The sequence below is a fragment of the Phyllostomus hastatus genome, unplaced genomic scaffold (assembly GCF_019186645.2).
Source record: "Phyllostomus hastatus isolate PE091 unplaced genomic scaffold, TTU_PhHast_1.1 phas_scaffold_78, whole genome shotgun sequence".
In the NCBI taxonomy this organism is placed as follows: domain Eukaryota; kingdom Metazoa; phylum Chordata; class Mammalia; order Chiroptera; family Phyllostomidae; genus Phyllostomus; species Phyllostomus hastatus.
In genome coordinates this window covers 69,850,248-69,868,858 of record NW_025334041.1, presented here as the reverse complement: position 1 = coordinate 69,868,858, position 18,611 = coordinate 69,850,248, and the positions used below count along the sequence as shown (strand labels likewise).

At 44.5% G+C, this 18,611-nt stretch overlaps 1 protein-coding gene across 1 annotated transcript in view; it reads left to right on the top strand.

The window, feature by feature from the left end:
• ACOXL (acyl-CoA oxidase like) overlaps positions 1 to 18,372 on the top strand; it is a 272,913-nt gene extending 254,541 nt beyond the window's left edge. Inside the window, 2 exon segments of the mRNA XM_045827274.1 lie at positions 13,537 to 13,649; positions 18,081 to 18,372. Of these exon segments, the coding sequence (XP_045683230.1) occupies positions 13,537 to 13,649; positions 18,081 to 18,372 (405 nt within the window).
• Positions 18,373 to 18,611: the final 239 nt, after the last annotated feature.

The following is an 18,611-nucleotide window of genomic DNA, read 5'->3' as shown; positions in this document are numbered from 1 at the left end:
TTATGCACTGAAGCATAGTTGTTTTATAGTCTGTAGCCAATAATTCCAATATTTTAAGTCTTTACAGATTTATTTTTGTCTGTTGCTTCTGCTATGTGTCTAGTTATCTTTTAATGTGTGCTAGTAATTGTTATTGAAAAATAATTTGTAAGATTTATACGAAGGCCAAATTGAAGGTACTTTTCCCTGGTAAGGCACTGGAAAGTACTCTCGGTTTGAGATCCACCTTAACCAAACTCAAGGCATGAGGTTTCCTGGAAGGCCAGAGGGTTCAAATAAGGGCACTGATTTCTTTACCCTCCCCCACAGTTATAGCTCTTTGCCATTGAACTTATTGTCTATTAAACTTCTTGCCTAATGCTGGCCCTGATTTTGACTATCTTCACTCTCTCCCTCTCCCCAATCACCATGAGGCTGTCAAAGTGAAAATTCAGATTTGCTGGAAATGGTAAATACCTTCGTGGCAAAAGCAATCTTCTTGTTTATATGTCTTGGTTCCCATTTTTCTGTAACTTGACATTGTTGTTTTGTCAGATCACTGATGTTTTGAAGACATTTTGAAAAATATAGCCCTCTAGTATCAAAAACAGAGAGTTCCTTCACTGTAAACCCCCTTAGCCCTACAACAACCCTTTGGGTGATTTTCACCACCCTTACATATGGATGGGGAAAGTAAGACCCTGTGTGACAAGTAATTCACCCAAAGGAACACAGCTAGCAAAAGCCCATACCTCTCTGATGTGAAACATGTTCACTTACTTTATTTGGATACAAAACATGCATCAGACAGCAAATAACAAGCATACCCAGCACCCGGTTCTTGGTTTCTCATACCATTTTCCAACAAAAGGAACCAGGGTCCTTGGAGAAATGGCTGATTCTAGGGCTGAAACATCTTCTAGAGCCAGGAAGTCAGTAAGTGCTCAAAACAGCAAACAGATACACACAGTTATGGGTCATGTCACAGGGGCCCTGGAAGAACCTAACTGAAAGAGCTCCAATAGCCAAAGCCAGAACAGTTTGAGCAACAAAATAAATAGCATAGTACTGGATTATAACCCAAAGTATAAAATAATTAAACACAAGTCCATTATGATATAAATAAATGATTAAACAGGCAAATAAGTGGGATAAAAGAAACAAGTCTTCCTTACAGAAGAATTCCAAGCGGTATACGTAACTATTCCCCCTTTTAGGAGGTCAAGCTTAACTCTCCTTCCCTTGAGTGTGGGTTGGACTTAGTGACTTTCTTTTCTTTTAAATAATGAAGAATGGGAAGAGAAACAGTTACTTTGCAGTGTAGAAACCTGGTAGGTCCCACCTTAGCCAAATGGTTAAGGTTACTGTCATCAGTGATAAGTCATGTTGATCTGATGTGATCTGATGAAAAGAGCACTTCACTAGTCCAATCTAAGCATGAGAAAAACTGTCAGACAAAACCAAATGGTGGGATGGGACTCCACACAACAGTTGGCCTCAAAATGTCAACCAATGAAAGACAAGGAGAGACTGAGAGACCATCATAAAGCAGTAGAGACCAAGGAGACGTGATGACTAAAGGCAATGTGGTGTCCTGGCTTGAGTCCTAGAACAGGAGAAGGACATTGGTAGATAAACTGGGGAAATCTGAATAAAACCTGCAGTTTGTTGACACAAATGGGCCGGTATAGCCCTCTTAGTTTTTACAATGGACCATAGTTATGGGAAGTGTTAACATTAGGAGAAACTGGGAGAAAGGCAAAGGGGACTCTCTGCTGAAACTTTTTGGTAAATCTAAAAGTAAATCTTTTGTAAATCTATTAAATAAAAATTTTATTTAAAAAGTCAGAATCAAGGAGTAGCAATCAACCTGAAGTAATTCTAGATAATAACATGTTTCAGAATACCCAGGAGTAATGCTGAAGCTCCAGTCTAATGATAATTAGCCCTTTGCGTATTTACACTTTAAAAAATCGCATTTTGTTCTCATAAAGATCTTCAGGATAAGTAAGACTGAGTAATCTCCATGAGTAAAACTAAGAAACAGGGAAGTTATATGACTACCCAGGATTCCAGCTGAGCCAGAACCCCAAACTCCTAACCGCAGACAAATCAAGCAGGAGGCGCCATGCATCTGCAGCCCCGCTTGTCTGCATGGGGCGCCAGAGCACTGAAGACCAGGGTTCCAAACCCTCACTGAGGCCTGCCTGACATCCCACTGTGGGTAGGTCCTCCAGAAGCTGCATGAGTGCTCAGGGGTCCGTCCAACTGTGGCCCATGGGAGGGGAGTTGAGCTGGATTTTGTTTTCTTTTTAAATTCAAGCCAATCTCCTACAGCCAGCCCTTCTTGGCTGTGATACCTAACTCTTTTCTTTTGTCTGAACTTCAGTGTTGACAGAGCAGGTCCACACAATTGCCCTGTGCAAGCACCACATACACCCTTGAGTGTGCATCGCTGTTAACCCACGCTGTCAAGTGGGAAGCTGCTGATTTAGTGAATGGTGAAGGTGAGGCTCCTGGGCTTTGGTTCACCTCTGGTCTCCTGTATTCTTCTGAGACACTGGGTGAGCTGACTCCACCTTCGTTTTAAGGCCTTGGCTCAAAGGTGGCCTAGTGGCAGCATCCCCCGGGGCTCTGTCATAACAAGGCTCCCAAGTAAAAGGTTTCTGTTCCCTTGCCATTAAGACTTTTGCAGGCTACATGTAGAACAACTGTGTTCTTTGTTCTTGAAAAATTCAGCATCCAGGCATTATCCTGTTTCAGTCTTCATTAGTTTAGACATTTGTATTTATTTTGCTTTAGATAATTATCAGCATTAAGGAGTAACAATCAGTTCAGGCTCATTTTAAGGAGGGGAGCCTTTCAAAATAACCTAACAGTTAATAATTGTGTATCTCCACTAAAACCAATTACATTTTGCTTAAAAAAAGACAAAAGAAAACTAAACAAAATTTCAGCCTCTTAAAATGGTGTGTTTTAATGCAAGCGAATATTTGGCTTTCAGTTCTCTACTATACTTTATACCAGCCCTTAAAGTAAACTTAAGTTTTAGACAGAGGGGCCTCATTTTTCTCATTGGAGCGTTTGCTCCCTGAACTCCCAGGCACAGCTGTGTGGCTCTGTCAGTGCCCACTGCCCTTGGACTGGCAGCTCTCAGCAACACGGGGAGAAGAAACAAATACATGTGGACGTGTGTGGTCAGCTCACGCTAAGAAATCAACACAGGAGGATGCGTTTCAGTCTACGTGTTGAGAGAACCACAGCCCAGCTGTGGGTTGCAGATCAAAAAAGACCCTATTCAGTGTGGTGAAAATAATACTTAGCAAAATGTTGAATCAAGTTCTACTTCCTGCCCAGAACCCAAATCGTGGAACCACGTGCTATGGCAGTTTCTAAAGAACCCAAAGGGAGGTGAGGGAGGGCTGCCTGACCCAGCAGCAGCTAGGGCACTCGGCTCCACCTCCCACGGGTCATAGGGAGTTGCCTCTAAGAATAACAATGTTAAACAGGAAAAACTCATTTAGGAAGACAAAACAAATATAGATATGGCCATGTCCAAGCAATCTTGACATCACCCCAATGTTTGATCATGTTATACCCATACCTGTTACCCCTTCATGCAAGCATTGCCTCAATGTCCAGTTTGGTTTTGTTTTTTTTTGTTGTTTTTTTTTGCTGAGTTCTTTGTTTCTGTTGGAACAGCAGGTGACTGGTGCCGCAGCCTTCTGAGTAACAGCCCCCTGCCCCTGCCCATGTCTCCAAGACTGTTCGTGTTTATGTGATGCCCAGGTTTACCAGCACAGCCCCAGTCCTGTTTGTACCTTTGCTGGCTAGAGGCCAGAGGAGCGGACCCAGCACCTACTAGCCAGGTCTGCCTCACTGAAACTATCCGTTTTTTCCCTGAGTGGGAGCTGCTCATGGCTCAGCTGGAACTAGGAAGCTGTGGGAGCCTGTGGATGGCAAGTGTCCTTGGCACTTAGGCTGCATCTGCTCAAATCTAAAACAACCACTAAGGTTTGAGTTACAGTGTCAGTGCAGCCAGTCAAATGGTGGCATTGTCGAGGGGGAAAGTGTTCAAGTCTGTCGATGGATGGGTTGTGCAAGTAGTTCTGAGCAGAGACAGCCACTGACACAGTGATTTATTCTTAGGAAGTGTGGCTTGCAGTGAGAATGCACAGACCCCAAAAGCCAGGATGGTACTTGGCTATCTCGAATTTAGAGGATGGATTACACTCATTTACTGTTTTGAACTAACTGTAGAATACAAATGCAGTCATTGCTTTGTGGCAAAAAGGCTCGGGGTGGAAGAAACACACGGGAAGAGCTCAGGGAGAGCTCCAGGCTGAGAAGACGGTGCTGGGATGTGAGCCTTTCTCTGAAAATCTTAACCTCATGAGTTTAAGGCACCTCATGCCTGTACCCAGGAGGTTTCAAAATGGTACACGTGTCCTCCACTTCCTGCAAAGGCAGCCGAGGCTGTTTTCCACACTGCAGGAAACGTTCTTTTTTAATGGACACTCAGATTTCCCAACCTTCTATTTCCCTTACCCCAAACCACCCGGATAGAGGCAGCTTAACAGATGTTCAGATGCTGGAATCAAAGGCAACGTGAACTGAGGTTTTAGGCACAGGATGTTGAAAATACTCACTGGATTGGGAAGAGGAGGTCGGGTTTCTCAGTCTATTGGCCTCACCTAGTGCCCAGACTCTTGTTTTTCTTTGTAAGGAATTGGAGAAAGATATCTGGCTCCCCACCGCCATCCCACCCACCCAGTAGGTCCACTTGACTTGGAGACAATTAATTGGGGAGGTTGTGAGAACTTGGCCATGTCCTGCAGGCTGGGTGGGGAAGCTGGTGTGAGGCAGGAGCACGGGTACCCCTCCCATCAGGGTGAGAGCCTCCCGCTGATTCAGGGAGGCCTGGGGTGTTACTGGAATGACATCGTGATGGAGTGATCACACAGGGAGCACAAATGAGTCAAATTTCAAAACCTTATTTGAAAGCACCCCCCCAAAACTGGCGTTAGCCTAGTTTTCCTTCAGTAGGACCCCTGGTTCACTTCCAGGAGATGGCAGGGACCAACTAGAATATGAGTGCATCCTGTTCCACCTTCTCTTCCCTGAGCCAGAGACTCTCCAAGAGAAACAGGGCAATATCAGTGTGGACAGATTGCTGCCCTTAGGAAAGGGGGGCTCTCTTTCCCTTCCCCTCCCCTCCTCCCCTGGCCCAAGCCTGCTCTTAGAGGCATACAATACACTGTTGAACCTAAAAATGCAGGGCATTCAAGTGAGGTTAAGAAAACACAAGTGGGACTTGGTTTCTTCAGTTTGGCCAGTAAAAGAGAACCTAAGGTCAGCACCCCTGCAGTGCTGGCTTCCGAGGGGCAGCCACCTGGCTGACCCCCAGGCTGTGCCGCACAGTGCAGCTTTGTGTGTCTGGGGAGTGCACGGGGGTCATTCTGTTTCCTTCACTCAAGGGGTAACTTGCAGCGCCTGCCATTCCTGAGCTCTAGCCTCTGAGTTTCCTGGGCAGCGGCTCTATCATGGGCATCTTTTTGCACCAGAATTGTGGGTTTGTCCCCTTTCTCCTGGTACATGGTGAGAATTTCCCACTGAGGGGATTTGTTCCTAAAAGTAGCCATGTTATACAAAAGAAGACCTTTCAGGTGATGGAATTCAGCTGTGTTCAAGCAGACAAGGCCGACCCCAGTCACAGTTAAGGACAAGATGGGTTTTATCATGATTCCATGGTAAAATTTAAATAAATTACTGAATTTGAAACAAAAATGATCCCTCCTCTACCCATTTAAGTAGAAATTAATATGCTAGCTAGAAATAGATTCTTTTATAAAATAAAATGTGTTTGTAGTTGCTTTTCTTTTCTCTGATGGTAAGTCACCCTTTTCCTTTGCAGAAAAGCAGATCCATGTGCTTGTAAGAAGCAATGCTAGTCTCCCCAGTGATGGCAGCTGCAGAGCTGTCGCACCATGTCACACCCAGGGTTTGCACAGGGATACAGTGACGGTGCAGAGCGTCTTCATCACCACAGGGCTCCTCATGTGGCTATTTGATAGTCACACTCTTTCCCTTCCTCCACCTCCCCTTTAGTTCTTGGCAACCACTAATCTGTTTTCCATTTCCATAATTTTATCATTTCAAGAATGTTATATAAAGGGGATTGCAACCTTTAGGGATTGGCTCTTTCCACTCAGCATAATTTCTGGAGATTTGTCCAGGTTGCTGCATCTGTAAATGGTGTTTCTTTTTCATTGCTGAGTAGTATTCCTTAACCATTCCCTAACCATTCCTTAAGCAAACTGTAGTTTGCTTAACCATTTACTCATTGAAAGACATCTGGTTTTCTTTTAGTTTTTGATTATTAGGATAAAGTTCTTATAAACGTTCATGTGCAGGTTTTGGTATCAGCATAGGTTTTAATTTCTCTGGAGTAAATGGCCAGTAACACCATTGGTGGGTTGGACGGTGTGTGCATGTTGACCTTTTTAAAGAAACTGACAAACTGTTTTTCAGAATAGTGTAAAGTTTTCACTCTGTCAGCTCTGTAGCAGTGACGTTCACATCCTCATTAGCATTTGGTCGTGTCACTAATTTTTCATTTTAGGTACTCCATAGATATGTAGTCATATTTCTTTCTCTCTTTTTTTTTGAAAAATTTTTTTTATTTTAATGATTGTTCAAGTACAGTTTTCTCCCATTTACTCCCAATCCAGCCCACCCACCCAACCCTCCCCACTTCCCTCCCATTACCACGCTCCCCCTAGTTTTTGTCCGTGTGTCCTTTAAATTTGTTCCTGTAAACCCTACCCATTCTCCCCTGAAATTCCCTCTTCTCTCCCCTCTGGTCACTATCAGCCTGTCCTCTATTTCAGTGACTTTGGTTATATTTTGCTTGTTTCTTTTGTCGTCATATTTCATTGTGGGTTTTGTCTAGGTTTCCCAGATGGTTCATGGTGTTGAACATTATTTTTTTATGTGTTTATGTATCTGTATGTCCTACTTGGTAAAATATCTGTTCACATCTTTTTGTCCATGTTATAATTGGATTGATTTTTTTGCCTCTCATCTGAGGACTTTATTTTTATTGGTTTTTGAAAGAGAGAGAGAGAGAGAGAGAGAAACATCGATTGATTGGCTGCTTTCTTGTACACACCCCAACCAGGGATTAAACCAGCAACCTGGGGATGTGCCCTGACCAGGAATTTAACCCATGACCTTTCAGTCTATGGGACAATGCTCTAACCAACTGAGCCACACCAGCCAGAGCAGGATTTTTTTAAATTGTTGAGTTTTTAGAGTTCTTTATATATTCTAGATACTAGTCCTTTGTCAGATACATAATTTGAAAATATTTCCTCCCCGCCCCCCAAGGTTATAGCTTGTCCCCTTATCCTTTTAACATAGTCTTTTACAGAGTAAAAGTTCTTAATTTTGATGAATTTTAGTGTACCATTTCAATTTCCTTGGATATATATGGAGGATGTTTTATATCAAATTTGGAAGTATTTCAACCATTACATCTTCTAGAATTTTGTCTTTCATTCTTTGACTTTCGAAATTCCAACCACATATGTGAGGTTGCTAAATAATCTCACAGGGTCTGATGCTGTCTTCATGTTTTTTTTCTTTTTTCTCTCTGCCCCACTTAGAATAATGTCAACTGCTCTGTTTTCAAGCTTACTGATGTTTGTTCTATAATGTTATTTCTGCTATTAAACCCAGCACTGAGTTGTTATCTCAAATATTCCATTTTGTAGATCTAGAATTTTCCATGTGGTCTTTTTTTTAGCGGTTGCATTTATCTCATGAACTATCCCCTGGTATTTGTGCTTTCTCTAGATCTTGGGTTACATCTTTCTGCTTCTTTGCAGATCTAGTAACTTTTATTGTGCTCAACATTGTGTATAAAATATTTTATGTTCATTTTAATTTTTTAATCCTCACCTGAGGATATGTTTGTTGATTTTAGAGAGGGAAGGAGAGATTGATTGGGAGAAACATCAGTGTGGGAGAGAAACCTCTGTCGGCTGCCTCCCACATGTGCCCTGACCAGAGATCAAACCCACAACCTGCATGAATTTTATTTTCTTTTATTTCCTTCTCTTTTGTCTTGTGGTTAGGGTGAGGAGCTGAGTGTTAAGATTTCCCCTCAAGTCAAGTTGAGGAGGGGCTGCTTTAGACTGAGCTCACGGGCTTGGCCCAGTCCCACCTGACTCCTATTCTGCATTGTTATCCTCTCAGCACTTGAGCTGGGAGTATGCTGGACTAGAGTCTCAGAAATTTTTTATTTATCTTTGGGTTCAACCTCTGGTTGTTACCATGGGAGCCAAGTTCTCCCGAATCCCTCCACAACCTAACTAGAAGTAGAAGTTCTCCCATATTGCTTTTGAAATCATTTGGGTCCTTGAAATTAAAAGTTCCAAGAACCACTGACACAGAATTTCTCCCTAATAACTTTGGACTCCTAATATATGTTTAGTTCTGGCAGTTGATGGAACTTCTGCTTCCTGAAAAAATTTTTCTGACTGAAATGATCCCTTCTTGGGTATGTTCACATTTCTTTTGCGTCTGTACTTACAAAGCTGAACTATCAGTTTGTGAAAATACCATATTCTTTTGTATGGAAGGGTGTGAAGCTAATAGTGAAGCTTTATTACAACCACCTAATTTCACATTCTTTCTCGTTTCATGTCAATGTCTTTGTCTGTAGAAAATGCTACTAAGAGCGGCATTGTGGTTACTTTAATTCCATTGCCAATACTTTTATATGGTTTCCTGTATTCTAAAGGGAAGGCTATATGCACTCGTCTTCTTTTTAAACTTTTCCTCTTATGAATCAGTAGCAGTTTGAATAAATGTCAGAAGTTCTTATTAAGTGGTTAACATGGATGCCTCTGTGTCAGCATTCTTGTTTTAGGTGATGATGATTAAGCAGACAGTAATGGAAAATGCAAGTCTTTTAAAGAAATTATTTTCATTACTAACTGAAGAACACACAATAATACTGATATTTATAAATACTCATTCTTCCAAGCTCAATCCTTACATTTTCAAAAAGGAAGTTATCATGGTTTAGAAGTCACAGCATCAGGGTTCAAGGGCCCATTCCTTTATTGAAATGGGCATCTTTAGTAATACTTGACTAATAACAGAATTGTGTGCTATTTCTTTGAAAAAACTCGGCAATAGGAAGAATATTTTGAAGGTAAATTTGTCCTCAAAATAAACTTTCTAGTTAGTCTACATTAAGGTGTTTTTGTCGTTTGGTGAGGAAGGAAATTTCTCCATTCTAACATTTCAGATTATGCGGAATATTTCCATCAGCTGAAGAACTAATCAAGATAACATGTAACTTACATCAATTAAAAGAAAATATGAAGGTGGAGTCCTGATTATTTAGTGGAACCATGGAATTTCATTGCACACTAATAAAAGTTGGTAGAAACCATGAGAATGTCTGTGTTGTTGGGACTGGGGGGCTCAACAAGCTGTGTTCTTCGCTGTGCCTCGAGGAACTGGCCAGTGCTCAGTGGACGCAGGAGCAGAGCTCCACTCTCTGGTGGTCGGTGGGGCAATGGATAGAGCTAGCATGATAGCTCACAGAGGGATTGTGCCTCATGGGAGTGTTTCCAGTATGTTCTTTATGTTGCCCACTAACCAGGCATTGGTGCTCAGGTGGCAAATTAACTGTTATAGACCTACCGCTCTGATCCCTTAGAAAACATGTGTGTAGGCAGTTCTTCACGGGTGATGGTGAGAGAGAAGGCCAAGGCCTCCGTGCATTCAGTGAGATTGAGAGTCTTCATGGGAAGTGGTAATAGCTGCAGGTAAAGCACTGGATTGTGGCTCTTGTCACTGATTGCAATTTGACAGTCAGCATGTTGCCCTTTGGAAGGGGTGTAAATTGTGTTTGGTGACTGAGGGTGTGGTCTGGAGCAGCAGAGAGGCCCATAGACCAGTATGGAATACTGGAATACTTTTGTCTCTGGAATACTCTCCTATCTGGTCCTCCTTAGCATGTGGATTTTCTGGAGAGGTGAAGCCTTGCCCTTCTCAGGAGGAGCATCAAGACCATTAAGCTGGCTTTTCTGTATCCAGGGAGCTGTCTCTGAAGCCAGGTCCTTGGCACCTTTCTCCAGTGGTGACATCCTAGAGTCCCTTGGGCCCCCATTGCTGCCCTTGCCCTCTCAGAGAAGCTCTGTGGCCGGGCAGACTCACGTTCTCCACAGCAGGTGTGCACACGGAACATCCATCCTGACCTGGAGAATGTCAGGGGTCTACACTTGCCACAGTGGCAGCAGCACCTCCTCAGTGCAACCTCCCATGGCCAGCAGGGCTGGAAACAGTGAGTGAGGCACCAAGGGAAAGACAGAGGCAGGGTAGATTGACAGGGCTATGGGAGCAGAAAGCTCTTGAGCAAAACCCTAGTTGTGCCAGTTATGAAGTATATGACTTTGAGCAAAGCCCTAAATTCTTTCAGACTTGGCTTTTCCATCTGTAAAAAGGGGTGACAGGTAACAGAGTTGTTGTGAGGACTGAATGAGGCGGTCAACATAAAGAACTCCTCTGTCACCTGGCACATAGTAGGTGTGCAGCAAATGGCAGTACTAGGCAGCAGGCAGCAGAGCACAGAAAGACTGGATGACATCTGTAAAGGGCTGTGTGTTGCTTCATGACACTGTGATGAAGACACTGGAGATGCAGGTTGGTGGCCAGTCCAGGCAGCCCAGTGGTCCCCTCTTACCTCGTTGCCTTCACATGCCCAGCCACGTGGGGTGGGGTGTGGAGAGCACAGAAACACTGCATAGGAGAGCTGGGTCCTGGGCAGAGGCTGGGGGACCAACCTATGAAATAAATGTCCACTGGGGACTGGGGTTGGCCAGCAGAAGCACGGAGTAACCTAGGGTAAAATGAAGGCAGGCAGAGGTGGCTGCAGGCACCTGGAGGATCAGTTACTGCATCATAGCCGCAGTGAAGGCCACGCACAACAACCACAAGGTACATGGAAACCTTATTTCATCAATCACTTTCTGAGTCCCCCATCATCTTTTAGATTAAAAACCATTTGTTGATTGTTTTAAGGTTCTGCTTCTTTTAAAGTTTCTGGCTCATTATCTTGTTAATTCAAAATCAAGTTATTTGGAAAAGACTGGGCAGAAAATTACATGACTAGTCCACCCATATCTAATCCCTCAGAAAGTAAAGGTTGGCTGCAGAGAGACTCCTGAAAAATTGGTGTAATCAAGATCTTACAGCAAGTTTACTTGTGGTTTGGTAGTTTCTATTTCTGTGCACTGACCAGCCGTTTTCACCGGCACCAAACACGGCACACTCGCTGAGTGCCTTTAGGACACCACATCCTGTCATTTCACACGCGAGGCAACAGGCTGGAGAAGGTCATTGGCCACAATCCTAGGACTAGGACATGGTGGTGCCCTGTCCACACCCTGGCTCCCTGGTGAGCTTTTGGGAGAGAATTCTCTGCAACCCCCTCTTCTCTGACTTCCTGGGCACCTGGGGGCCAGCTTCCATAGACACTTTTCCCTCTGTCCTCTCCCCACATTATGTGCTCATCTGTTACATTTAGCTCCCCTGTGAGAGGTACTGGGTCTGAGGAGCACCTGTGTGGTAAGATGGCATGTAGGAAATATAAGAACAAGTATTTTTCTTTTATTTTAACCAGTCCTGACCTCCTGAAAGATGTGCCCTAAGATCTCACTCTTTAAAACCAATATTGTCCCAGTGGGTTTAGCACCCTCCTGTCAGACAGGTTGTCCTTTCCCCAAGGACAGCTTAGACACGGGAGACCACTGCTAGACCGTGGGTAAAGGTGACGGGTGGGGCCCCTGGGACTCCTCCCACAATGTTGGTCCTGGCTGTGCCCCTCCGAGCAGCCGAAGCTGGAGGGGTCTCAAGTGTAGCGGCAGCCACTCTGCCATTGCAGTCCCCTGACAGGCAGCACAAGAGCCTGAAAGGGGACATGCCACCTCCTGAGAGTGTGTTTGTCTCTGGTGGCTGGACATCTCCTTACTGACCGAAGAGTTTGGAAGGGGTTTTAATAAGCAGCCAGGAAGACATATTCTTTTAGTGCCTGACTGCCACAGCACTGGAGGTTAGTTAAGGAAAATTTAAACAAGAACTAGAGTCTTATAACATAATACCCCAGATGTCCAGGTTTCAGTTGAACATTCATCATCATACCAAGAACGAGGAAGGTCTCAAACTGAATTAAAAAGGACAATCAATAGATGCCAACACTGAGATGACAATAATGTCAGAATTATACAGTGATTTTAAAGTAGCCATCGTAAATATGCTTCAGTGAGCAAATATGAACACACTTGAAACAAAAAATAGGAAGTCTCAGCAAAGAAATTGAAACTATTAGAAAGCCAAATGGAATTTTTGAACAGAAAAAAAGTATATATGTATATATATAGATATGTACACATTTATACAAGTATAAAAGTCAGGTACAGGCATATGGATAAGGACTAAGTGTTCAGGAAAAATAAAGGTGACAGGAAAGCAAATGAAATTAGTATCTAGCTAGCATCTACTCTGGGACAAGGTCAGTAGTACTAAATGCTTTATTATTATAATCACTCTATGTATTATTACATATTTATAATTTAATTTGTATAAAACCCTAAGAGAGCAATAGCACCTTTTTCTACAGATGAAGGAACAGGGGCTTGGCAAAGTTCAACGACCTGTCCATATTGTTTCAGGGATGCTGACTATTTTAGAATGGCTTTAGCAAGGCAGTAACTCTGTAACCAAGCACCAAAAGAGACCTAATTCAGTTATAAGTGAGAGACCTAATTCAGTGTCAAGTGAGAGAGAATGGCAAGTGTGGCAATTCAGTGAAAGGCTGGAAGAGTGTCCAGTGAAGGCACCATACAGTTCCTTGGCCCAAGTGGAATGTGCAGCCTGTGTGTGAGTGGTGGACATCCAGTCAGTCAAGTGCAGTGGAAGGACAAAGTTCAGGTCCATGATTTTGCTTTAACCTGAGAAGCAAATAGAAGAGACTGTGGGCTTTGGGAAAGAAGAATGCACAGATCAAAACAATACTAGAGGAAGGTGATCTGGTGAGACAAAAATCTAAAGAATCTGGTGAAGGTCTGGAAGGAAGTGGAGACCGAATTCTGGTGTAAAAACCACAGAGCAGAGAAACTAGGGATGCCTTTTCCACTGATGGTAAAGACACAAAAACAAGCCAGTTTTTCTCTTGACACATTAATCGTATAGCTGAGGGATGTCGACCGGTAGTCCTTTTCCTTAATACTTTCATCAATTATCTGAAGAAGGTGGTATTCCCACACACAATCATCATGAGAGATTTCAGACATATAAAGGAGGTCGGGTTATCAAGTGAGAAATATTTGTACTTATTCCCAGCATGTCATTCCCAGGCTGCTGTCACGTCACAAGGGGCGTCCTCCAACTCAGTTGAGGGCTTATGTGTTGATGTGAGCACCTTCTTTAAGGAGGACTCTCTTCAAAGCTGTGGAAGTGAGAAACACCTTTGCCCCACAGAGTGATAAAAATATCCAGCTGGACAGAAGTGGCGAGTCACACGCCCACGTGGATGCGCGATTCCACATCCTCACACTCTGCCCCCAGGTGTCCGTGCTCACGGACGGATTCACGTAGGAACTCACTGCTTATGGGTTTCTTGCAAACCTTTTAAAGCCTTGATGATGATATTTTAGGGAACATGAGTCGACAACCCTCTGTTTTGCTGCCTTTGGCAGCTGTCCATGTGGCCTTTACATAATTATCAATACCTCACTCCGCCCTCTCCACCATTTCTGAGGGGTACCAATATGCTACAGCATACAGACCCCGGGGCTTGGAGGTGAACCCCTTTTGGCCACCCTTGTACCCTTGCTTAAGAAATCCCTGGGAGCAGAGAAATGCTGCAGCTCCAGTGAAGTAAAGTGACAAAGAGGTATGTGCCAGTCCCTCCCATCACACCAGCTGACTGAAGTTAGTGTGACCAGGCCCCCGCTGTTTCTCTCTGCTGATGGTACAGGAGGACCTAGGCGTGTTTAAGGCTTGATCCCTGGTTGCAAATATTTTCTGCCTTCTTTCTCATCCCTGATACTTTGTTTTTACTCAGTGTTTTTGTTGGAGGTTAAGCCCCTCAGAAACATGCAAAGGACTGGTGGATTGTTGGTTTGTAAGGCAGAAAGACTGATGGATTAGGGAAGTGGGGCACACAGTGGCCTGCAGGGGGACTTCCAGCCCAGTATTCAAGTTCTCTCCCAGGTACCCCACTATCTGGACACCCCTATGGCTTTGCAAACTACTCTATTAGGACTGAAATGGTCTCTTACAGTTAAGCCCATCAGCTAGCTTCACTTCACTATCACCTGCTTTAGTTGCGTGATTATAGAATTGTCCTCAGGTAATTAAGTGGCAGAAGTGCAGCTGATGATGGCCCCATTGAATGCCAATTTGAATGTTAAGGTGGGCATCTGTTTCAGTGACTGATTGCTGTGTACATACCACCCGAAAACTCAGTGGTGTAAGTAACACTTGCTTACTTCTTGCAGTTCCATGGGTAGGCAACCTGGGCAGTTCTTCAGCTAGTCTTAGGTCCAGCCACTCAATTGTTATAGAACAAGGGTCCACTGCCCACTGCACATACAGGCATAACACTAGCTTTTGAAAGAAGAAAGGAGCTTTATTTGGGAGTCATCTTGCAAGGAGACAGGACACAAGGCTCAGGTGTCTCTTCTGCTCCAGGATTCAGAGTAGGGTTTTAAGGGTTCACCAGTGTTATGGGTAAGTGGTGTTCACAAGTGTTGCTTGTAAGTGGTATGTCCAAGGTTGAAACTTTGGTTCCAGGTCTTGTTAGAAACAGGACTGGACCAAGTTCTGCAGTCACACTGTATCTGAGGTCATTGTAGTTCAACAGAACTAGGCAGTCCAAGGTGATGATGTCACTCTCATGTCTGACAGCACGCCTCGCTGTTGGCCCCTTGGTCCTTCTCCACATGGCCTTTCATCCTCCCATAGGCTAGACTGGGCTCCTGCCCAGCAAGTGGCCTTATGGTTTTAGGAGAGCAAGGTGACTGTTGCAAGGCTTCTGAAGGCCCAACCTCTGGAATTCACACTGTGTCACTTCCTCTGCATTGTATCGGTCAAGGAAAGTTACAGGCAGCTGGATGCAGGGGATGGAGGAAGCCTATATCCTTCTAGCTTGGGCAAGAAAGGAGTTTATTGAGGGACATTTCACATTGGGGTTACTTTACATGAACAGAGGTATGGAACAATAGAAAAAGAAGGGACACCTTGTACACAGAGTCCTGGGAATATAGCTGGGATGTTGCTGCAAGTGCACTGGGCACCTCTCGCCCAGAGCATTGTGGAAGAATGGGGATGGCTCAGAAGGCTGCAAAGCTCAGTCATCACCCATCCTGGGCCATCCTACTTTCCCAACCAGAACAAAGAAAATGCAGGGAGATTCAAAAAGAGGAGGAAAAGAAATAACCTGCTGCAACTCAGGAGTGGGAAGCCAAAATGATGTTATAAATCTCCCCCTGAAAACCCACATACTAACATACCCACATACTGTCCTGTGTGGGCTGTTTTGCTTTTGAAGTAGATATTCTCAAATTCCACTCACTGGGAAGTTCCAGTGGCTCTTATGTTCTTGCTGTTTTTATAGAAATACAAGTAAGCAAAAAGTCTCTGTTTTGGGTCTGTCCTTTTTAAAATGTTCTACAAAAATGTATAACTTGTTCATGTTCTTTTGTTTGGAAAAGAACCTCTTTGTTGATGCTTTTTCAAAAGCTATTCACCATAATTTTCCTTGTAAAGAGGTGGTCAGCTTGGGGCTCTTTGCCTACCGTAACTGGGTCACATACTGGTAGGCAGGGTGAGGGGCCTATAATATGCACCATTTTTATACTTGTATGGAAGTGTATATTTGGTAAGAAAACTAAACTTTCATAGTACTTTGGTTAGTCCTAAAGGACTCCCTGGTAATAAAAAATGCTGTAACTGTATAGTAGTCAATGCTACATTAGCTTACTTATTTTGTATTAAGATCATATTTGTAAAAAGTCCTACAGTGCATACCACAAGTCTCCAGGGCCCTGCATGGTCCCTAATGCAGGCAAGGACCCCAGTGCATAATGCGTAAGTGAAAGGATGATCATCATCATCATCCCCACTGGCAGAAGCAGATTACATGGGATCAGTGTGAAATGAGTTACAACAGGAATAATGCCCAGTCCTTCCATCTAGACCCTAATTGTTTTAGGGTTCCTATTGCCACCTGTGAGAAACAGAGAATGCAAGAGGAGGAGTATTTTAGATGGCCCTAGAATTTAGGCTTAGAAAAAATCTTTGTATCAATGCCTGGCCTTTCCCACTAATACTGCACTCCTCTTCAGAATGCCGCTGGAGGGGTTAACTCCCTAACTGCATGCAAGTGAGGCAAGCCTCTTCTGCACCAGCCATTTGATTCCCTATTTTTAAATTTAGTCTATTTTATTCTCTTTTTTAAAGCTGTGAAAATACTGAATAGAAATCTGCCTCCAGTAATTTCTACCTCTGGACACTTACTCTGTGACTGGCACCATTCAGACCAAACCCATACTTTTCTATACAACACTCATCCAAATCACTGAATTTCCCCTGCTGAATATATGACAAAAATTGGCTGAGTTTCCTAATGCAAACCTACAGGAAAAATTATCTTGAATAATGATATCACAATATGTGGAAGGTATAGGGACTACCCATCTCATGGTTTTGAACTTTGTGGTTAAAGACTTTGAAAGTTGACAGATTAGTCAGGGAGCTGTCAAGAGTATTAATTACAAACTTTGAAATCTTGGTCAGCGAAAGTTCATCACAGTGCATCTTGCAAATATGATCAAAGTTTTTTCAGTACTGATTTGATGGTGCTTAACCACAGTGCATAAAGAATGAAGGTTTTCATTAGAAATTACTGATGTAACAGAGCGTATTTGAAGGGAAGAGTTATTGTTGGACTATTAAAATTTATGCTCTTTCCCTATGCTGCCCCCATTCCCATTGTGGCTGCCCCTACCCCCTTCTCTGAGCCCCTGAAACTGCATTTTGGGCTGCTGCAAAGGGACCAGGGTCTTACCAGCATGAGTGCTGCCTAAGGATGGCCACTCCCATGAGGGCAAAGGTGCAGCTGGTTAAGTGACATATTTAAAACTATAAATGTAAACCATGAAAACCCGGGGTGAACTGTAATTTGGTGAGTGAAAGAAATTTAAGGCTGACTGAAAACTTGAAAAAGGGAGAGTAGCGTGTGCAGCTGGTTATTGGAAAGGAGGGCAGTCCCTCTGTTGGACCTTGTTGAGTTTTAGAAAAGCAATCTATTATTTTGGGGAGTCTTTTTCAAGTAATAAAAAATGCACTGGCATCAAAACCATGGAAAGTGAAATAAAATACACCCAGTGCAGTGTCTCCAAAATCATTGGCCTGCATCTTCTCCCTTCTGCTGGGATGTCTTTATCCTGCCATCCAATGGTTGTTAGGAGGCAGAGCTGGGGGGGCGGGGGTGGGGGGCATTAGCGAGGCTCCTTGGTGTTAACTGAAGGTGGTGAATTTTCCTTAGCAGCCATGTGGAAGATGCACAAAGTTGCCATTGCCTCCTCCAACCCCCAGCAGTCACACCACTGCCAGACGTTTCAGGAATGGTGGCCTGCTGCCAGCGTGTGAGGGGTGGGGGTGGGCAGAGGGATTGAAGCGGAGGCTCTGCTGGGGAGAACCCTGCAGGTGTCTGCAGTTCTACTGCTCTCCCGTTCAGCAAGTTCACTTGCCTGTGCACGCCAGAGGGTGGCACCCCAGGCACTACGGAAGGGAGGGGAGGGAGGGAGAGAGCTGCGGGAGTGGGGTGAGGATGGGGAAATTTAATACATTTTCAGGCTCAGCTCTGAAGCTCCCAGCTGATTTGGAGTCCACCCCCAGTCCTTTACGGAATAAGTGGGTTTCCTCCAGACTAGGTGTCACCGAGTTAGGAATTTCTATAATGAAAAAGGCTTGCTCGGGTTATTCAAAATCGACAGCCTTTACCCTCCGGGTCCCAGGAAATTCGACCTCTGGGTATACAGGTGCTCCGGGGTGGGCATCCAGACGCTGAGAGTGAGCCAGCATAAGACCTATTCCTCTGTGTCGTATTTTGCAGTGCTGAATTTCTGTGACTCGGTGAAGGATGATGCCCTGAGGGTTATCTCTGTCTTTAACACTCTGCATACATACCCGCAGGCGCCAGTCGCTGGAATCACCAACCCACTGGCCACCTGGGCCTTCTACCCCGCGCCGCGGCAGCCCCCAGCCCAGGAAGGGGCACACTCTCCCAACCCTGAAGCCAAGTTGTAGCGGGCGCGGCTGCAGGGTGTTTGCCCGCCTGCAGCTGCCACCGCGCCCCTTCTCGGTCACTCGAGCTGGATCGGAGGCCGGGCGGGCAGTCTGGAGACCACGGAGCCCGGTCCCTCCCAGGCGCGCGCCGGGCTGTCACCGAGAGTGCATGCTGCGTGCACCCTCCCTGTAACTGACCGCCCGCACCACGTCTCCGGCTTCTGAGGGCCCCCTCAACAGAGTGGGCTTCCTGAGAACGC